This window comes from Osmia lignaria, chromosome 12, assembly GCF_051020975.1.
Source record: "Osmia lignaria lignaria isolate PbOS001 chromosome 12, iyOsmLign1, whole genome shotgun sequence".
NCBI classification, from domain to species: domain Eukaryota; kingdom Metazoa; phylum Arthropoda; class Insecta; order Hymenoptera; family Megachilidae; genus Osmia; species Osmia lignaria.
This window is the reverse complement of record NC_135043.1, coordinates 7,253,428-7,274,925: the sequence shown is the minus strand read 5'-3', so window position 1 is coordinate 7,274,925 and position 21,498 is coordinate 7,253,428. Positions and strand designations below refer to the sequence as shown.

The 21,498-nt window shown below is 44.4% G+C and overlaps 1 protein-coding gene across 10 annotated transcripts in view; it reads left to right on the top strand.

Moving 5' to 3' along the window:
• Positions 1-21,498, top strand: part of LOC117603073 (kin of IRRE-like protein 1) — a 246,563-nt gene that overhangs the window by 89,485 nt on the left and 135,580 nt on the right. For all 10 annotated transcript variants that reach the window (XM_034321811.2, XM_034321810.2, XM_034321819.2 and 7 more), the window contains one exon: positions 10-139. In XM_034321811.2, coding sequence (XP_034177702.2) covers positions 10-139 — 130 coding nt within the window. The remainder of the gene's footprint in view (positions 1-9; positions 140-21,498) is intronic.

The window sequence follows — 21,498 nt, the reverse complement described above, 5'->3', positions numbered from 1 at the left end:
TGCTCGCAGTTCCATTGGTAAACATCAGCGTCGTGGAAGGAAAGCCAGCGGAATTACCATGCGACATCACTCCACCGGGAGAGGACACCCTTCATATGGTGTTTTGGTTCAAGGACGAGGCCGGGGTACCCCTGTACACGTGAGTGAATCTTTCTGTTTTGTCCAACAGTCGGATTCCGTGCGATCATTTACGCAATATAATCAGCAGTGGTTAATTTATACAATCGACTTAAGGTGCGCGTCCGCGATTGTCAAGGATCTATTTCACAATGGAAATTTACTCGATCCATCGAGATCATGATGGTTCCATGAAATCTCTTATTCTCGTAACGTTATAACGTGTCAGAACGTATCGATCGAAACGCGGAACAACCTGTTGGCCGTGCAAATATTTTCGTTGAAATATGTTATTTACGCAAGCGCTCACGCGTTCTACGCGGTGGCCAGAAGTATTTGGTTTCGAGCAACGATATCTCAAGACGTCGCGACACTTCGAGCGTGCTCCGAGATTTCATCTAGCAATCGTTGTTCGTTATTAGCTGTCGATAGGCTAACGAGCATCCTAGTTACGTGCCACTTACTCTTCTTACCGATTACCTACCTCGTAGATGTGTATCACCGCTGGAATCTACGCTTTAGTTTATGCCTTGAACTTTCGTAATTATAATTCCCGAGGAACCGCGACGTATATCACGGTAACGTAGCGATACTGCCCTGTGTATCGCTGTAAATTGTCCTGCAGGATTCCCGTGGTTGCGGTAAGTAACCGCGAACGGAAAATAAAATCGACGCTTGAATTAAACGCGATGATATTTTATTAGAATATCGAAGGAAGTTCCAATGATCAAAAGCTTAAATAATTAAACATTTTGATTGAAAGGATGAAAATTTTCGATCGATTAATGAATAAATTTTTTGACCTTCCTCAACTCGGAAGATCTAGCGATAGGTAAAAACGTCGCGTCGTGAAAAAGAAATTCAATTTCAGTTACTTGGATCGCAATAAGACGATCCTCTTCGTATCGTTCGAACAAGTAGCAGGTGATTCGTTCCATCTTACTCTGACTGTTTCTTTTTGAACGGCACAGTTTGCCCATTGGTATACACCGTTCGTAGAGTTGCGAAACGAATTCGGATGAAAGCCGATGAAAATTTCCAGACACGTATCCGTGTCGAGCTCGTTGCGAGTTAGGAACCGACACAGAGTGGACCACACGAACGAACATCCCTCGCGTATCGACGATCGGAACGATCCAACGAAGAGAAGCGCCGATTCAAGCAGCTGGTCAAGCTCCAGTTTTCAGGATTTTAAACCCGAGGAGGCAGCTGGTCCAGCGCGCTTGGGAAAAGACCACGCGTCGTAAAGTTCCGGTTACCGGAAAATAAAGAGGATGGGATATCCCGCGTGGGAATCGTTCGTTATTAGCCAGCCGGCAATAAGTTTTCCTTATTGCCGCGTAAACGATGCGCTAGCTGGCTGAACGTCCGACGGCTGGCTTCGTTGCCACGACCGTAGCTGCCGCAGAGGGAGAGTTTTAAGAGTCGAGCTTCAGGACCGCGGCTGGTACAGAGATGTTCAAAATAGCTGTGTAATTAATCTTCTCTAAATGACGATAATAAAATTAGAAAATTGATTCATCTCTTGATCGATGCAACGCGACGGTTCGACTCGTTTAAATTTTACCAATCAGTTGGTTAAATTTTGCTGTTTAAAAACGGAGATTCTATTAGTAACGTAACGGAAAGAGGTCGAGAAACGGGAAGAGAGAAAGGGGAAAAGTACTGGTGGTATTTCGAGCGGGTAATATAGAGGTGGCATTTTTAACGTTAAGTATCGCCGAGCAACGCGATTTAAATGGAGATGGACGGGAGAGTCGGTTGTAGCCAGTTGTGGACCTCTGCTACACCCCACGTGTCTCTATCCTTCTTTATTATTTTCTTCCTTTCTATTTGTTCTCCTTGTATTCCGCTAGATTTCTTCTCTCTCTCGATATTTCACATAATCCTTAAACTCCCTCGGTAGATTGCAATGACTATTCCGTGGCAACCCTTTGCAACTACAAAATGGAGATAAAAGTCTTGTTGACCTCCTTCCTCGACAATGATTCAGACTCGAACGAAAATAAATTAATAACGAGATACTTTCGGTACTTTCGGCAGCTTTTTCTCTCGTATCTACTCGGGTCGGGTACCTGTCGAATTACGAACGATTCAATGAAAAAGTATTGCGTTACGGGGAGCGAAGTGTAGGCGGAATATTCGTCATCCAGCCGGTAAATTACAATGCGCCGTGTGCTGTTCATTGTACGAGTGGATGCGTCTATATACCCGCTTTATTACGTAATTTCAGTCGGCAAATTATTACAATTCGTCCCGGCGGTTTGCACTGTTAACGATGTTTGTATTATACGCGTACGTACATAGGCGTTCCGACAGCGGAACGGCATTGTACGCGCGAACGAGAGAGGCAAATAGTCCAATCGATAGAATCCCACCTTTGGTATTCAAATCAAACACTTTGCGCGTATCTACATTTATAAACGTCTATCATCATTCGCTCGATAATGAATCACCAATTAATTACCACATAATCAATGAGAGGTAGGGATTAGAGCAGGGCCCGATACCGATAGTAAAACGGGTCAGTCAGCGCTTAATTCGCGTTCAACGATTCCACGAATCGTGCTGTGAGTTTTCAAATTTATCAATTTATCTGTCGGTATTACCGAATCTACCGAAAAGCCTCTCGCTTTCGTTTCAAAATATTCCCTTTGGCCCATTAACTGATTGTCCTTATCAATAGAGGGTATGCGAACTTTTAGTAATTTCCATTTAATGAAGGCAGGAGATGTATTAAACAGATTGTAGCAAACAAAATGAATGAATAATGAGGCAAATTTCACAATGTATTATGTACTGTGTAATAATTATTATATGTCATAACGTGGTTCATTTCGAGATAATCACTCAAAATTGACTACAAAATTGTGTAAAGCGTAGAACATTTCTAGTTCGCGAAGCGAACTGAGCTAGTATTCGAAAAATGTTTCGTGACGTTGTATAAATGGAATTCGATTGAATACGCGCGCCGTGCTGCATAGTACTATCATAGTTGAAATTGCTTTGAATTTTATATTTGAATTTTATAGATAGCAACTTTGAAAATTATTCTCACAATTTTACGTAGATACAGAAGAAAAAAGTATTAAATAAATTTACATAGGTATACGTATGAATACGTTCAAAAGGGGTTGGGAATATTCTTTCGGGTATACACGGTACATACCTATACTTATTCGTCCAGAGCGGGTATACCGATCGTGAGGGGTTAAAAGTCGTCGTACGATTGACAGTCGAATATTTCAGCGAATCTTTCAATTTCCTGCTTCCTGAAGAACGTATCACCGATCGACGTGTGCGATTCTCGAAAAAATTCTGGCTACGCGAGGTTACGCGAGGCGGTCACAAGGGAATTTTCGCTCGTAAAGAAATCGTATTTGCGGGTGTTAACGAGTTCCGCGAAGGGGGCGAGACTTCATCCAAAATTCTATCTCGCGAGAGATAGCGTTCGCGGGGTCCTGGAAATTGTCGCGGCCGTTGATGGCGTGCCGTTTCCACGCGATTTCGCGTCGGGAAAGGAGGACGAAGAGATTCGCAATCAGGAGGATCTCCTGAACGCTGGTGTCGCTTGACACCGACCGACCAACCGCAGCACTGTCAACCTACGTAATTAATCCACGTTTCAGCGAGAAAGCTATGCTCGACAGCAGCCTAAGATTTACCGCAGTCCAATTTTACACCTGTCCGTCATACAGACTCGCGACCGGTTACCTATCGTCCGATGAAATTCCCTAAAATAATTAACCCAACTTGACAGACGAGAATGAAACTCTTTGATTATCTTAATATTCGTTACTTTCAAATAAATTATGCAGGAAATCCTTTTCTCCTTCTCGTTTCCTTTCTGTTCGTTCTATCGAGCACACTTCCACAATGATATACATTCAGCTCAGTCATAGATAAATGCAGAAAGAACATTTTACGCTTATATATGGGCTAGACTGCTCTCGAAAATCGTCCTCCTACCCATCGTGAATTTTTCAAACGACATTTGTTACGTTTACTCCCGCCATGGGTGGCTCGTTTGGGCAACGTTGCTTAGAATATCGATGAATCGAACGGTGGTTTCGTGATCGGACGGCACGAGTTTCTTCGACACTCTCATCTATCGCGTATTAATCGAGAATGCGAGCTGGATCTTGAACGCGATATTCGAGTACTGACCTATTCTACGATGGATGGGGCGAAATCGGCTAAAATTCGTCGCGATATCGGCTTGGCTCGCGTTGCACCGCGTACGTACGATCGGAATTTTAAGGATTGGCATAAATTTGAACCGTCTATACAGTAGTACAACTCTTTTTCCTTTTTTAAAGGTGATCGTAACTTGTACCTTATTCTCCAACCGCGAGTTGAACGCCATTCGAATCGGTTGCAGTAGAAAACACCGATACAAGAACGGACGAATGCGCGGCGCCGTGGAAAATACGATTTCCGTGTGAAACTTTAACGAATTGGCTCGGTTGTTCGCAGTCTTGAAACGTCGACGACAGAAATTTCCAGGGGGAGCCGCACGGAAGGAAACGGATTTAAACGAGGCCAGAGTTAATCGGGGAAACGCGAAGCACTTCGTCTCGTCGAGTCAATATTTCCGCTAGACAAGGTGCTTTCCAAGGTTGTTGCGACGTGGACCCCAAAGTATTACCTACGGTTTCAATTCACGGTCTGTCTTGAGGGTGTGGCTTCGTGACAGCGCGACGTATATAACTTTTCATTGAAATACGGTTTTACCATTCCACCAATCTGCTTCGGAACAGCTTACGTTTCTCGTTTACTTTACTATTTAATTATATCACAAACAGGTATAACAATCTCATCGATAATTTCGCGGACATCTAGAAAATTCGTATGTTTTCCACACTCGTCACGGAGTCCTGGTAATACAACGGAATGGTCCGGTTTAATTTCAAGCGATTCGGGACGAATCGTTCGAACTCAAAGCCGTATCATTTATCGATCATACCGGAATCACCTACCGCGGCTCGCTCGCGCGAACGTTAATTTCAATATTCTCCTATATTTTCCTGTTCCGGATTGATCGATTTCGTCTGGCCCACGGAAACAGGAATTTGATATCCGATTCGGCGTTACGTGGCTGTTATTGTTACTCTACCTGTACCGGTTCCATGTTATTGCAGTCGAGCTACCGTGATTGACGCCGTGAAAATCCGGCGCAATGAAATCACGATAAAACAGTGCTACTGATACGGCACTGTTTCGCGAATATTTTCATCCTCTCGTCGAACAATTGCTGTCGAAAGGGATATTCGATCTCGTTATCTTCGAGAAGCAACAGCTAATCGTTTGAAATAGGTAAGCGTATCGGACACTTGGAAGGATTCGAAAAAACGGAAGGATCGGTTGATAACAATTGTAAGTTGCATTCGTACGCGATCTAGACGGTGTAAAAGCTTAACGACTGCTTTGTAACGACGATAAACGCCCCCCAGGGTGTACGGTTATCGCGAGGATCATTACAAAGCTTGCAGCAGCATATAATGGTCACGAACTTGTAACGATAACGACGTCGCGGTGCTTTTAGTCCAGTCCTACCGGACAACTCCTCCTTTCTATAAGAGCCGGAAAGCTTCGAATGGACACGCCACACCGGACGTGATAATGCGAGAAAGCTCGTTCGACGATCTAACCGGATCCTCCACGGCTATCGTCCTCGTAATTATTTACCGGGCTTTCCTGCGCGCGTACTTCACAATATGCTACGTCCATCTTTCGTTGACACGTGTGTATGTAAGAGTATAACGTTACACATACCCGTGCGTGCAGCGAAAGGGTTGCACGACACTCCAGGGAGCAGACACCAGTTGGCCGCCATTCCGAAAGGATGTTGAACAACGTAGCAACTCTCGTTGTTAAATTTTATGAATAATATAGCAGAGTAATGCTGCTTTTTGATGGCTCGTCGTTGCAGGTCGACGATACGACCTGCGGAATCTTGGACGTTTTCAGGGAGGGAAACCCGGAAGACGGTGGCTGGCAATTCGAGTAAATACCTACCGGGATTCGTAAAGAATAGTTTAAAATTCAATTTAAATGAATAGATAATCGTGAATAGTATGAGTAAATCTGTGAATAATTTTTGAAGATGCTAGAAAAACGAAGCATACGACGATAGTGTAGAACGTAGAGTGTAGAGAAACGTATATACATTACCGGATACGATAGAGAATAGCCGGTTTACGCGGTGTCAACGATCTTTCACGTTGTTTCGCGGTTCGCAGGAAACAAGGAACGTACTAAAACGTTTTACGACCGAACCGTACAAACTGCGACCGCGGTAAAACAATCCCGTCGCGTTACAATTACAGACACAACGGAATCGTTGTCATTCAAAGACCACGGATACGACTATTGTTGCACGGTTGGATCGCATCGACGTGTCGCGTTGAATTTACATCGAAAGTATAGAGGCTGCTTCAAAAAAAGACAGGCTGCAGGGAATATCAGCTCGTAAAGTATAATAATTGTACAGATAGAAATTAATCGTCATCCGAGGCGGCCAATTACCAGCCGGATTGTAGGTGAATTAAAAAGCAGTAGTCGGTTTACAAGGCAATATTACGTCGCGCCAACCGAAGGTTAGCAGAAAGTTTCCAATCTCTGGAAAGATCTGAGAAACGTGCAGGAAAATCGAGAGGCAACGGTCGATCGTGTGCGAAGATATCGAAAGTAGGAGGGCCCTTGAAGCAGTGGCCGCGCCGGTTTCCTGGCAAAACGGGGCACGAGCGAGTGTGCTTGAAAAGGGGTTGGGCATCGATTTCGAGGGAAGCCAAGGTTCGAAGCTTTCGCGGGCATTATGCGATTCGAATCTCGGTATTATTCTATAATCTATTCGGTGGGATGATAGTGTCGGCAATGGCGGTTAGGGTCGGTTGCATGCCGAGCGTAGCCTCGTTCGGCGTACACGCCACCACCACCCCCCCACCCACCAATAAGCACCCTCCCGTATCGGCTTCGCACACCCTATACACTGTACACCCTTTGCATCTACACGAGCCAACAACCGCCTACCAGCGGATATTTACGAGTCTATGATAGGTATAGGTAACCCGAAGAGCAAGCGAATTCACTACTCGAAGCTACTTTTAAGATCCTTCAATTTTTCACGGCTACGATCGTCGAGATGATATCGATTGAAAGATTTCGAATCGACAAGGGAAATTAAAAGGTTTTTCTCCCGACAATTACTGCGTTGTTACATCAAAAAATGTCACGTTACGTTAAAACTTATCGCGTTCCCAGCCGATTCGTCGATGATTTATATGTGTATCGAAACACCGATAATTACGGTAATTGCAATTAATCAGATTTATGCATGTTAACTATGTATAAATCTGATCAGATCAGGGGTACATGGGTATAATAATGGTTAAATCTCTGTAAACGCACCAACCCCTGATCACGGTCGAGCAGAAATTATAGTGCGAACGCAAGCGTAAACCTGCGACTCCCATTGTTGAAGCGTCAGTGCAGATAGGTGCTTTAGTACTGCGTTGAAAAGAAACGTTCGGGGCTAATTGTCAGGAGAGAATATTAATCGTCCATCGGTACTCAATTTTTCCGCGGTAGAAAGATATTCCTTCCTTTACACTTGACACGAACATCCGCGAACAGACAGAGAAGGTGCTTGAATAAAATTTTCCACCGCGGGTCCCCAGACCCTTGACCGTACGAGCGCGAGCCCGAAGCAGACGGTCTACGTTGCCGCGCTCGTTAGAAAATTTTCAAACGATCTCTGGCACGATTTCCCTTCGGAAATTCGAAACCTAGACCGAGTATCTACCGACGTCGTTGACCTGTCTGCTCGTTCATATTGCAGCTAACGATTAGAAGGGACCGCGGTAGGAGAATCCTTAGGTTGTTAGCTAATGAAGTTAAAAGGGAAGCTGAACGGTAAGAAGGCGTGAAATTTATCGACTCTGCAAGTTGGAGGTTTTGAAATGGTTCAAGTTGTAGGCGAAGGCAATAGGTTGTGACCTAGGAATCCGAGGGCATGACCGAGGTTAGAGATCCCTGGCCAGTTTCGAGAAGGCACGTAATCCAGGGACCAATCCCCAAGATCAACGGTCTGGTTTCGCCGGAAGCCCTTTCCGTCGACCGTTCGACCTTCCCGACCGATCCTCCATCCAACTGCTACCGTCCCGTCTCTTTCCGAAGCAGCAATTCCTCGCTAGAAAATTCACTCTGTTTGCCGACCACTCTATCTTCGCCGTTTAACGATCGCGTTACGGGGATCGCGTGCCTCAAACTTTTCTCCAACTCGCCTCTTTGCCTCGCTAAACTTTTTCTCTTTCAAATTGCACCGATATACTCTCCACGCTCGCCACCAGACGAATCATCCGCAATACCGATTCTCTTCGAACTAGGTACATTAATATTCCCCTTAATCGTCGTTCCGTCAGGAGTTGCAATTATTAATTATTCGGAATACTATTGTTTCACCTTTCAAGTATTTAACATCGTATTTTATTCTAGCGAAAATCTTATTTATTCAAAGACGACTGATTTAATCATGAATTCCTGACGAATTCGTGGTGTTCGTTCCCGCGTGGAAGATCGATATCAAAGGTGTGCAGTAATTAGGACAACGACAGTTATGTTGTTAGCGTTGAAAGGGGAAAATAACGAGGGTGTTAGAGCGTTCGGATTAAGTTGGAAGATCGCTGGTTTCTCTAGAGCAGTGTTTCCCAACCTTTTCTGTGCCATGCCCTATCTAAGCCTTTTTAAAATTCAAATAACGTATACATAATTTTTGATATTCAAAAATTGAATTTAGGAATAGGTTTTAGGAAGAAATCCTTAGGAAATTGTTGAGGAAACACATAATGGAAAATTGAAATTCAAGTACGAAATAATTTTTATTATTTCGTGTTTTATGCTTGCTGCAAAGTAGCGATTGAGATTTGTCGTATGGTTAATTTAAACTCTGGACGAGTTCGTTTTCGAAAGGCACCCTTAACGATCAAATTGCCCCCCTGTAGGGCGTGGGTCCCGCATTGGGAAACGCTGCTCTAGAGCCTATACTTTAGCAGGATCGAGAGAACTGGCAACGACGTCTGGGGTAAATGGGGTCAGGAAGGTGTTCTCGGGTCAAGACGGAGGGATTAGGATCTCGAGGGGTCACCTTGCGAAACCCGACCTAGGTCTATACATCTACCCCATAAATTATGTCCGTGCAAACACGTGGATCCCTTGTGAAGTAGCCATTCCGAAATCGATTAGGGCCTGCTCGCTGATCCATTCGATTCGATTCACCGAACGAAAACAAAGGAGGAAACTTCACGATTGTTGTAAATAAATCGTCGATCAATCCGTAGATCTATCCGTATTCCGTGGTGTATCAATATTTTACAACGATACACGGTATCCTTGGATATTGAAAAATCGTTACTGGCCGGAACGAAAAATTGATAAAGCAGCACAGGGCATTTTAACACAGGAGAAGAGAAATTTCCTTGTTCATCGTTGAGGAAATATGTACAGTAACCGAGAGTGTTCATCGAAATTTACGACGTCATTCGATTACGACGGGACACCCAATAAAAATGCTCCCTCCTTTATAGCTATGCATCGTCATGTTTCTTCTGCTCCTTCTGTTTTCCGGTAAACACGACGGATAAAAAAGAGGCGAGCGTATAGTATAAATGAAGAGGATCAGGTGAAATTTGGCATCGGTGCTTTGCCTCACGGTTGTCGCGTTTCGACAGCATCCCCTTGATTTGCTCGATTACCTATTTAAAAGGCAAATTCGCGTGCGACGAGTGGTTCGTGTATCGTTGCTTTGATCATACGCCAGCAAGCTACTACATAATAACGTTCACCATCCCCCGGTACATCGTTTTCATCGGTATGGTTGTTAACGTTCGTGCTTTATTGCATTCGGTGCGTTAGCTTCCGGCACGTAAACCGCGTCCTAAAGTGGGCAGGCGGGCAATCGGGTAGCTATTTCGAGGGTAGCCGCGTTAGATTTATTCGGACAAAGGTTTCGCTTCGTTGGCTAAGAGGGCACGCATAAATGTTTGATAACAGGACGCGATAGAAAGCGTTGGATCGTTTGGCGGATCGCGCGCGTGTGTCGTTTACCGAGTTTGCCAGAGCTTGCCGCACAGCTTGCCAAGTGTTAGATCGTAGACGTGTAGGTGTGCTGTATGTTTAGAGCCGAGAACATAGTTCGCATACCGACCCTTCTCCTCGCATGGTATGTTATAATTAGTACTCGACTGAGCACACGCAACATTGATATGTCCACGTGCTTCCGAATACTTCCTTAATGAGACGGCTTCGTAAACAATGGGTTAAACGTGTTCACATGGCCCCCTCAAACTGCTCCCACCTGCTTTTTACGCTCCTCTCGATTCGCCCAAACTCATGTTTATACCGAAAGTGCCTGCTTTTAGTCGCAAGGCTTGCTGCTGGACTCGCGTCAGTCAGGCTACTAGTAATTCTGCCACTCCATTATACCACGGAGTTGATGAAAATAATTTAGAACCTACATTTATACACCCTTTCCTCGTATTTAGATGAAATGAAACATACTGCTGCTATTCGGTATATTTCCACGGTTCCGTAGAAAAGATAGAAAGCACGAAGCGCAAAATAGGAACAGAGTGTAAACGATCTCCCGGCATTGGCACACGCGATGACATTCAACGAGGGTTTCAACCGCTCCGCAAGACTATCCAGAGTAACGATTATGGTCGGAAAGTAGGTATCGCAAGCTTCCCTCGACGACTCGACATACTTCTGTCTATTCCGTTGTTCGTCCCTCGATACTTGCTACCTTCGTTTTCAGCATCTATCGAAATCGTATCGACAGTTTTCTTCGAAAGTAACCCCATCTACTGTCTATCGTGAGGGGAAGAAGGAGGATACGCGTGTGTAGAAGGCACACTTATCAACAGCATCGCGTAGAACTCGAATCGAAAAGCAAACAATCTCGTTTACGCTCGTGGCAAACCGCGTTTACTTCTCCGCATTAATCTACTTAGGAAAATTTGAATTGTGCCGCAATAATCGGATTTCTCATTGCAAATTGTACCGTCACGCTGAGTTTCTTAGGTCGCGCGGGCGGGGATCAAAGGGCCTGGGCTCCGTATAGCGGCTGAACAAGCAATTTCCCAAGCAATATTAACGCGGCACTTTCCTATTTATCAAGCTCGATGTCGCCTTTTATTCCATCAGCCTCGTTCTAGCAATTCCCTGCATTTCACTTCGCCATTGCTACGCTAAACTGTGCTTTCCGCGCTCCCTCGCTAGAGAGACGTCCGCCATGCTGCGTCGCGACGACTTTCTCGCCACTCCTTATCGTCGGTTATTCGTTTCTATACAGGCTGTGTCTCATCTAGACGGGACGAGCTGTTTTAGAAGAGCGTTATTTCGTGTTGTAACAGCAGCTTCAACGTCAAAATGTATTCGCGTCTATAGGATCGAGTCAGTTAGACAAGGCGGAAAGGATAGGTGCGACAACTCCTCCATCAAACTTCTCCATAACGGTTAAGCGTACACGCCTAATGAGGATCGCAGGAACGCACAATCGACCTCGGTGGCACGTAATTATAGCGTGTCAATAAATTTCAATCGGTAGCTGAAGGGATACGCAGACAGGGAGAAGGTGTATGATAGGCGTCTGCAGCTTCCAGGTGGCAGCTTTATCGGGAAATAATTGATAACCGTCGCGACGCCTCTCCGCTGTTCCAGCATCTATGTAACCGCGCCGTTAGGAAGATGCAAGCAAACTTCTACCCGACTCGTGATTAATTGACACATCCTCTTGCTTTCTGCTCTCAGCTTGTCGACTACCATCGAAAAGCTAGAAAGCACCGATCCTTCCGATCTCTCCTGAATACAAGCTGATCGATAAATTAATTTTCGCCGTATCGGCAAAACACCTATCCAGCTAGACGCGACGTAGACGCCTCGTCGTTTAAGACGATCGGCTGATTTCGAAGAGAAAGAAAGGACGAGGATGAAACACAAATAATACCGACAAATCGACATTTTTTCCTCTTCCGCTAATAAACTTCGTCAGAGCATGAGAGCTATCTTTCTGCACCATCTTAGCAACTCAGTCTCGTTTTCTCTATCTATGTAAAAGGGGTTAACAAAGTTGATGAGTTCGCGAGTATCGCAGGAACGATTGACGAACGGCAACATGAAAATTCACAGTAAAATACCAGCAAAACGACGAGAGAAAGGAAAAGAAAAGAAAAACAGATGTATGAAATGGGAACGCGGTAAAATCCGACCGCGTCAATTACCGGTGTTCCTTTGAAACGTCCGGAAAGTTTGAAAAAGAAGAATGAAAGGCGGAGGAAAAACGAAGCCCAACGACGTATTAATCGTCGGGAAACGCTTATTTCCCCGGGCATCCAGTATTGTATGTTCGGTAGGTAGGTCTGGCAGGTGGAGGCTTGAAAAATGATCCAGCATCCAAGCGGAGCCGAATTCTGTAGCCAGCAAGGAAGCGAGCGAACAGAGTGCAGGGTGTGCAAGTTTAATTGCGAAACTTCCCGAACTATCGCAAATTACGTGGAATATCGAAAAACGTTGTCCGTCGTACGAACAATGAAAAGGAAAATGAGAAAACGACAGGCTGAAAGGGTAAATATCAATGAACAAGAAAAAAGCTTTTTTGTATTCCTTATACGTATAACGAATAGTAGGTTAAACAAGCTGATTTTGTACAAGCATTCCTGCAAACGGTAACAATTAAACGATAATCTATTGAATTCTATTTATAACGATTAAGATATAATAAGAATAATAAAGATAATTCATCGGCATATCGGACGTGATATAAACCAATAAAATTATCGGTGAAATTGTTGAAAGCGTCCGTGGATCGTTGATGAAATCGCTGGACAGCAATTAAGTAGAATCGCGATTGTTTAACGGCTCGTTAAAGAGAATCATAACGAGTAATCGGTTGGTATGATTGTCAATTAAGAAGAACTCGGGTTCTAAGGATTGTACTTGAAAAAAGAAAAAGAAGGAACCTTTCAGGCGTCAATCTAACCCATTATACGCAGCGTATTCTGCCCTTTGTTTCTTTCACTTTTTCTTCGTCGTTCGTTCGCTAGAGGCGAAAAATTATTCCAAGAGGTGTAACTCCGTTTAAATTCAACCCTTCACACCACTTGTCTCGATCTTTTGGTTCATTAAGGAAAATTCTAGGGGCGCGATCGAGCGAAATAATTGTCAATTAAATGCTGTGCCGTGCCGCGTCGCGCCGCATCGCGGCGAGCTTTTAATTAATAACCGTTTCAATTAAGAAACGTCCAGTCGTTGAACGACTGGAAATTTTGTTCCCGGGAGGAAAGCGAGAGAGAAAAAAAGAGAAACGAGAAAGGGAGAAGGTTGCTTTCGCGAGTAGAGGCTCTTTTCGAAAAGCTAGACGCCGTTATTGCGGCCAACTCGGACAACGGCTGGGAACATCGCGGTCCGCGAAACGGAATAAACGGAATGCAGAAAGGAATTTGGAGTTCAAGTGGCGAGAGCAGTGCAAGCTAGCAACGAACAGTGACGTACGTTTAATAACGCGAACCGTGCCGTATCCACCGCGATGCGGCGCCGCGACGTCATGGGGATGTAATGGGAAAGAGGGAGACGCCAACGACCACCGTTTACTGCATATTAGTCGCGAAATCCACGGATTCCTGAAACGTCTAGGATTTTTCGTCGATGCCCCGACAGAAGGAAACTTGGCAAGACTCGAGATCAACGACAAAGTTTTTCTTTACAAAATTTTTAATTTTCTAAGAGGTAACGGATTGATTACCATAATTTAACTTAATTTCACTATCATAGAGTCGTTATATAGTATTTACTTGTTCGACTAAACGAATTTTGTAACGCTGGTAATCGATTAACAGGTGAAGGTAGCGTATCCCTGTGAGCGTTAACAACGAACGATTCCCTCGTGAAATCCCAGTCTTTACGCGGCCGTAACTCGATATTTACGAAGCTCGAAAGCTCAGCCTATCTTGCATACCGACCAACCAGTCGGGGATACACGAGGCTTCTAATGCCGTGATACCAGTTGCCCTTTGTCAAAGAGCACTCGACACCTCCTTCCTAGTCGTCGATCCTTCTATACTCTATACTTTCTACACATATAGTACCTTCGGCAAAAGCACAGCTCCTGTTTCAAACGCCTTCGTAACAGATCCATCAATGCCTTGAAGCCTTACGACTTACGAGAATTACGTTAATCTATACTAGACCGAAGCAATAGGTGATTACCGTTGGGTTCGACGCTGACCAAAGCTCGATGATAACAACGGCAGAAAGTACTATTAAAAAAAGAAATTGATAGACTGCTCGCTTTCTTTTGTCACGGTAACATTGCGCCGGAAATATGGGGAAAAACGGAGAAAAAGGATGGCAACGAGATAATTTGCGTGTTTTTCGTTAGAATTAACAATCCGAGTTATAAAGCAAGCAGTCTCATTACTTTTGAAACAAACCGCGTAAATTAACTGTCCCAGGGGCATCAAGTTACCCACGTCTGGACCATATGCTTGTTTCAGTAATCGCAGCAGTGAACTAACTTTTTCATGAGGATTCACACGTTCGTTCGCGTGCACGTTGAAAAATTAATTGCTGAAAACATTCGCGAACAAAACAGACGTGCGATGCTCCGATTTAAACATTTTGAAGCATTCGTAAACGTATATCGTATTTATTTGAGAGCAGGATAGAGACGCAATATCGAGGTTATTGTATGTATATCGGGCCCGGTTGCGGAACAAAGGGTGAGAAAAGAGGACAAGGGAGGGCTAGGGATGAGAGAAAAACGTGCGGCGAAGGTAGACGAGGGAGAAGGCAATTACGTATTCAAGGAATCGACCGAATTGCCCTCGACCGAGAAGTTATGGATCTCCGCATTGCCGGAGATGCAGGTGCGAAGAGGGCCATTCCGTTCTTGCTTACATTTTCCAGCAACGCCTAGGGGAAGAAGAAAAAAAGAAAGGAGGGAAGGTGAAGGCTGGCAAAATAAATGGCGCAGCACGAATGAAATTAAATGAGTCGAAGGAATCTCTAACGGAGGAGAGTAGGACGCTTCGGGTGCGTCATGAAAGATGTACTGCCTCGGCGTGCTTCCGATAAACGCCTTCGGTGTAAATGTTCTTTGGCAACGGAACGTTTAACGACGCTACTGTGTAAAGAACGACTAAAACCGAGCAATCGAATGAATCAGAATAACTGCCGCAACTACCACCCCTACGATACTTTCTTTTACGAGCCGTGCATACTGAACGATCAATTAGAATTTCACCTATTAACAGGCTTCAACAATCATACCGTGGCAGGCGTCTTTTATTCCACTCGCGATATTCATTTACCTTAATCGCGAAATACAAGCGAAGTTTACGAGACAATCGTAGATTCTCGTCCTGAGAAGGTTCGGATAAATCTCCGCTCGTAGGGAAAAGTGTTGGGTATTTTATAGGGTTGGAAAATAGGAAGTCAGGTAGTAGGTAAGGAGATCGTGAAATCGAGGTTTGAAGATGACTAGTTCGGATGAATCATTAGGAATAGAAGAAAGGATTTGGGGTGTTTGTTCTAAGTATGATATCTAAGTACGATAGCGAATAATTCGATATAAAACATGCGTTTTATCCTATATCCATCTACATTTTTACAATTGCTGTACAATTAAATGTTGTTGTAATTTACAATATTTTTGTGCACCGCGTTGCTAAAATGTTGCTAATACTAGCTTGACGAATTCAATCGTATTTGCAATTAACGGATTCACTCTGACGTTTATAGAAGTACTCTCTCGTTTGAAAGCAGATTTTGTAAATCGTTCTCTATTGCCAGTCTCGAGTGCTCGAAATCGAAGCGACGGTAGAGAGGCTTCAAAATCGAGGTCGTCGTGCTGTTTCGCCAACGTGTAAGGCAGAATCGCATAACGAATCAACGGGACAATCTCTCGAACGCGACGAAGTCGAAGCTAGCAGAGGTATACGCGTCAGAACTCGACGTTAAAGCCGACTTTGCTTAGAACCGGGCTTCCTACGCCAACTATGCATATTTATGAATCGTCGTCGTCGTCGACGTCGTCGTCGTCGTGTCAAAAGTACCGCCTTCGTCGCAGACGGAAGCATTGATTAAACGTCGTTCGATACTACCTCGTGTAAATAAGTATCTTTTAAAAACTTTTCAATGAATAATCTTTGTAACTTTTTCCGAATTTAGTTCTTCAATTTCTTGAGCAACGAATCGTTGAGATAAGTGAATTTAAATTGTATTTCGTACTCTTCTTTTTATTTTCATTTTACAAATTTTCTAAATTTTCCACTATTCATTATACAAACGACGCGGTGGTCAAACTTTCAGAAAAGATGCAACTCTTTAAGGACCCTTGTTATTGCTGTGGAGCAAATCTGATTTACGGTACCGAGTTAGTCCGAGTTGGTTCTTCACGAGAAGAGAGAGTAAAAATAAAGAAAAGAGCGTAAGGTTGCTTCGCTTGTACCGTGTTTTCTTCTCTGAGGAGAGTTTGCGCGCGTGTTAACCTCGTTTCACAATTATCATCCATTTTTACATCTATTTCCGTGCTTGGAGAATAAAATGAAGGTAGGTGAGGCGTGTTTTGGTCGAGTATTCTTTAACTTTCAATTTAGGTCGGTTACTTTGCTGAAAATACAGCAAGTATACTGGAGATGCGCAACCTTCAATTGTACGAAAAAAAGAGAGGAAATGAAAAGAAATTATTACTGAGAAAAATAATTGAATCGCTTGGAGTACGCGCGTCGGTGCCAATGAATAACCGACCATGGTGTATTAAAAATATCGACGAAATTGTTAAATAGTCACGTCCGTTAAACTGTAAATTCCAAACTGATATACCGTAAATATCATTTTGCATTAATTTTACGTCATCGAACGATGGAAGAGTTTCGTGTTTGAAAATCAGCTATTCGATATGCAACAACTTAACAATTATTCATTTATGATCTCTCGTGTCTGTTCAACATTTTACCAAGTATATTATCGCGCTGTGGAAGAAAAAGAGCTCGTATCGAGTGTCCGTCGCGTCCGTCGCGTTTCTCTCTTTTAAAAGCGGGACCAGAGAAGGGCGGCTAAGTGAGCAGCGTGTACGCGAAACCGAATTGAATTAGGAACTTTCCGCGAGCACATGCTCGAATTTGCATAAACGCCGCGAACTCGTCGCCGCTACAAGCTCGAACCCGCTCGTGTCCTCTCGGCCGTACGTGTTGTCACGCGCTCGACTATACGTGCCGGTTAAATCTACCGAAATGGTGAGAGTGCCAGCTTCCACGGTATCGTTTCTCGCGTTCGTTGCCCAGCAGAAAATTAATTAGTCGCTTTTTGTCGACTTTGCGCGAAAATTAGCGAGTCGAGAGGCCCTTTAACGGTGTCCGTTTGAAATTTACCCTTGTCCGTTCCAGCAGACTCGTCTCGCGTTTCATCGCGTCCGAGCAAGTTGAAAGAAAATCGTCGAGTTGTCCGTTGAATAGCGTAAATCCAGTATCTAGTACCTAGGTACGAGTCCTATTTGTTAGATAGCCATTTGCGATAATGGAATGGGTCTAATCTGATCGTCACAGATTTCGTCACAAACGGTATTGTTCGTCCGTGAGAAGATGGTTCGCGACATAGAAGAAAGGCAATGGGGGATCATCGTTTGCTCCGCCTGACCCCACTCTTAATGTCTAATTTAATTCCCACCCATCGGTTCCGGAGGCTATGCCGCTGCTTTGAAGTCACCGCATCGCAAGCGATTCGACCAATTACGAAAATACTCGGGACACGAAATAGGGATATCGGGTAGCGAGGCATAGATCCCAGCAAGTTTTAGCCAGGCCATCTTCTCGCATATCGGCACGCGTTATACATCACGCTTGCGGAACAGAGCGTGACGCGGCGAATGAATCGCGCGTTTCACGATTCGCTGCTTCTTCGAGAACGCAGCTCGGTTTGATATTTGGAACAATGTCAAAACTACCAGGCACAAGCTGTGACGTTGGCTAGGCAAGAGCGTGCCAGATAGAAAAAAAAAAAAAAAAGAAAATGTAGAAACGGAAGAAAAGGTTGAAAACGAACGGCCAAGAGGGAGACAACGGTGATTTCTCGACGATTTTCACGCTACACCGATCCTAGCTCGAAACTCTCTCACGACGCCAGATTTACCTCTATTCGCTGGTACGTCGGATCGTTGAAACGCGGCTCGGCTCGATAGATTTATGAGGCTCGTATGGATTCCAATATAAAAGTGTTATATAGATGCTGTTCCGTCAGACATGTCCGTCCACCGATCTCTTTCTCTGTCTGCCGTCGAAAGGTTTCGAGTATGCGAATAGAAAAGGAAAAAAAGAAGGGGAAAAAAGGGGGAAAAGGGAAACGTTGCACCCCAGGCTAGTGAAAAAGCGGACAGTATGACGGACGAGCTTGTACGTCGATCGTGATCGGTTCGCTAACATTTCTTCGTGGAGATCTCGCGAGGGAACGTGTCGACGTACGCGCGAAACCAACGCGACTCGGCTGCGTTTTATCGCTGTCGGAATTAAAGTCGAGTTATTAATTTATGAAGTAATATCGACTAGCTGGCTTAAATTGACGTGTAATGTGGTAATAGGATGATTAAGAAATTCCTAGCTATCGTTAATCGTTGAAATTTCTGAGCAGAAATAGATAAGCGATTTAAAGCGGGTCCGGCGTGCATTATAGTACTCGTTTAGTTTAACAAGGGTTGCCTGCTCCCTCTTTCTCTGCCGTTGCTGGTATCCGCTTGAACGCCCTCTCGTCCCTTCGTTGGCTACAAGTGCCGGCTGAAATTCATTACGATGGAGAGGTCGACAAGAAATTTCAACCAACCAGATTCACAACCGTTCGCGTAAGACGTCGCATCGTGGAACGTTTTTTAATTCCGCGACAGACGAAAGGGAGGTAATGGGAGGATAAGGGTGGAAAAGGGAGAAGCAGCTCCTTACCGTGGGCCTCGAACTTGCCGTTGGCAAGATCAAAGGCTGACGAAGAAGATGAAAAGCACGAATGCTGGGGTCGAGAAAGTTTGAAGCTTTATAAAATCCTTGTCGTGGACGCGAAAGAAACCTTTTGCTTTTTGATATATGGAAAAAAAAAACACATTCCATTACCATGAATAACGCGTTCGTATATATCAATTGTACCTACATAGTACATTGTACGGAAATTTCCTTTGGCAAACTTACATTTTTTTCAATTCTATTTGGAATCCAAGTTGAAATTTCATTATTCCTCAAATATGATTTAAAGTTGATCCTTTGCTTTATAATATCGAGTTACAAGAACTGAAGTTGCAATGTGGTTAAACTTGAACCCTTTGAAGATAGAATATTTCTAGGCTCAACCTGGTGCACGCACCAAGTACTGTACTTCACTTCAGCTGAACTTTATAATGTTTGTGTAATGATATTGAGAATACGCTTACAAATTTTAGAAGAATTTATTCGCATGCCTCCCTTCGAAAAAAGCCATTCCTGGTAGAAAGCACCCTACGAAGGTTACTTAATTGGAAGAAACGCTTGTAATTCGACGCGACAGAGTCTCGAACGAAACACGGTTACGTTATCGAGGAAGCCGGCGATAATTTCAGCGAAGCAACGAAGGGCGAGAAACGGGGCGGCGCGGATGGAAATAATTTCCGAGGGAAAAAGGAGCCGGAAACGACGGAAATCTCGGAAGCATCGAACTGCGCGAAAATCGAAGGGGGCCGACCCTTTTAACTCGACGATTACACGCACTCGAATAATACCAAGCAGACGCTTGGAAAGTTCCAAGCAGCTCGAAGAAATAGAACCAGAAGAGGGTTGAAGGGAGAAGAAAATCGTGTGTAAAACGCAGTCTCTGTCCCTTTTCGTCCCTCTGCTAATCCCTTCGAGGATAGCGACAACTGTCTTTAGGTAAAGAGAAACGAAGGGCTCGACCGAATAAGCCACACTAGAGATTATAGAAATTAATTGATAATATAAGAACCTAAAAGTCGATGTAAATAGGAGGCCCTTTATTACTCGCAAATGAAAAAGCTGTAGGACGGTGGGGGTCAGAGTAAGAGAGGAAATAGGAGAAAAAGTGTAGACGGTCTCTCGAGGTTAGCACTGTTCGGCGCGTCGCGACGATTTCCGGATGATTATTCTCTTCGTGGCTCGGTTTTTTCGCGAAAGGTACCTATTACGAGACGGCTGTGTGAAACGGTTGAAAAGAGGCCTTCCTCGACGGAGTTAAGATCAAAGGAAGTGGCGGTGAAGAAGGGTCGTGAAGGCTGCCACTGGCCGTGGAAGAAACGAAAGACCGGTCGACGTTGAATATAAGGGAAGGCAGGTGAATTCAGTGACGGGCCAGCACCCCCTAAGTCAGCCTACTTGAAAAAGCCCACCACCGATGTATTCTACACGCAACGTTTGCCTAAACAACCCACGAAGGGCCAACGAATCCGATTAGATTCTGCCCACTGGCTCGCTCTAACGAGGTGACACGCATCGAGACGTCTCCAAGGACCAACCTGACCCTTCTCCCTATGCTATCCTCGAATTCACCGTTCCTTGTTCACCGTAATCGCGATTCAATGACAGGATAAGGACGTGTTTCTACTCTACGAGGTTCTTGTAACTTTTTTTCTCTCACTTATACCGTTCGATGGTTGTCTATTAAATCTCTTCAGGGTAAATCGATTAAAACGTAGAAACCCTCTTTCAGAGCGTGCCCTTTTCTGTTTTATTCCTATTTGATCGTGAGTAGGGATGAATTGGTATTAGATCGAAATTTGAAGATAAGGAAAATCGACGCTACTAATACACAGTTCCATGTTATTTAAAGCGATTTGATCGGTATTAGCCGGTGATCGCCATTATCGCATCCTCTCCTATTCAAGCTCGTTTCACAGCATCTCGCGACAGAGGTGTTTGAAACAGTGACTGCCATCAGGGACGACATAGAACGGCACGCTTAAGTGCATTTACCCTTATCGCGAACTTCCTGTTGGCTATAGCCGACATAAGCCACAGGATAATCACGTGCTGAAGGGAAGAGGGTGGAGGAGAGAGCAGCTCGTTGTCAGACGTCGATTAACGCTTGAGCTGTTCGATTTTCGTTAGTAGCTTGACCGAGCGGAAAAAAGTTTATCTGCGGACGATGGCGGTCAGTGTATCGGATCGCTGGTAATTATTTTCAACGATACCGTGATTTCTCTCCTGACTGAATCAGCCATACTGCTTTAACTCGTCAACCGCCATCCGCCATAGTGACGGAGATTCGGCTCCTGTAATTCTCCCTCCTCCTCTGTTGTTAACCCTTAAAACTTTCCGCAAATCAAGCTTCCGCGAGATGTTCCTAGCAGGACAACCGTTCTCC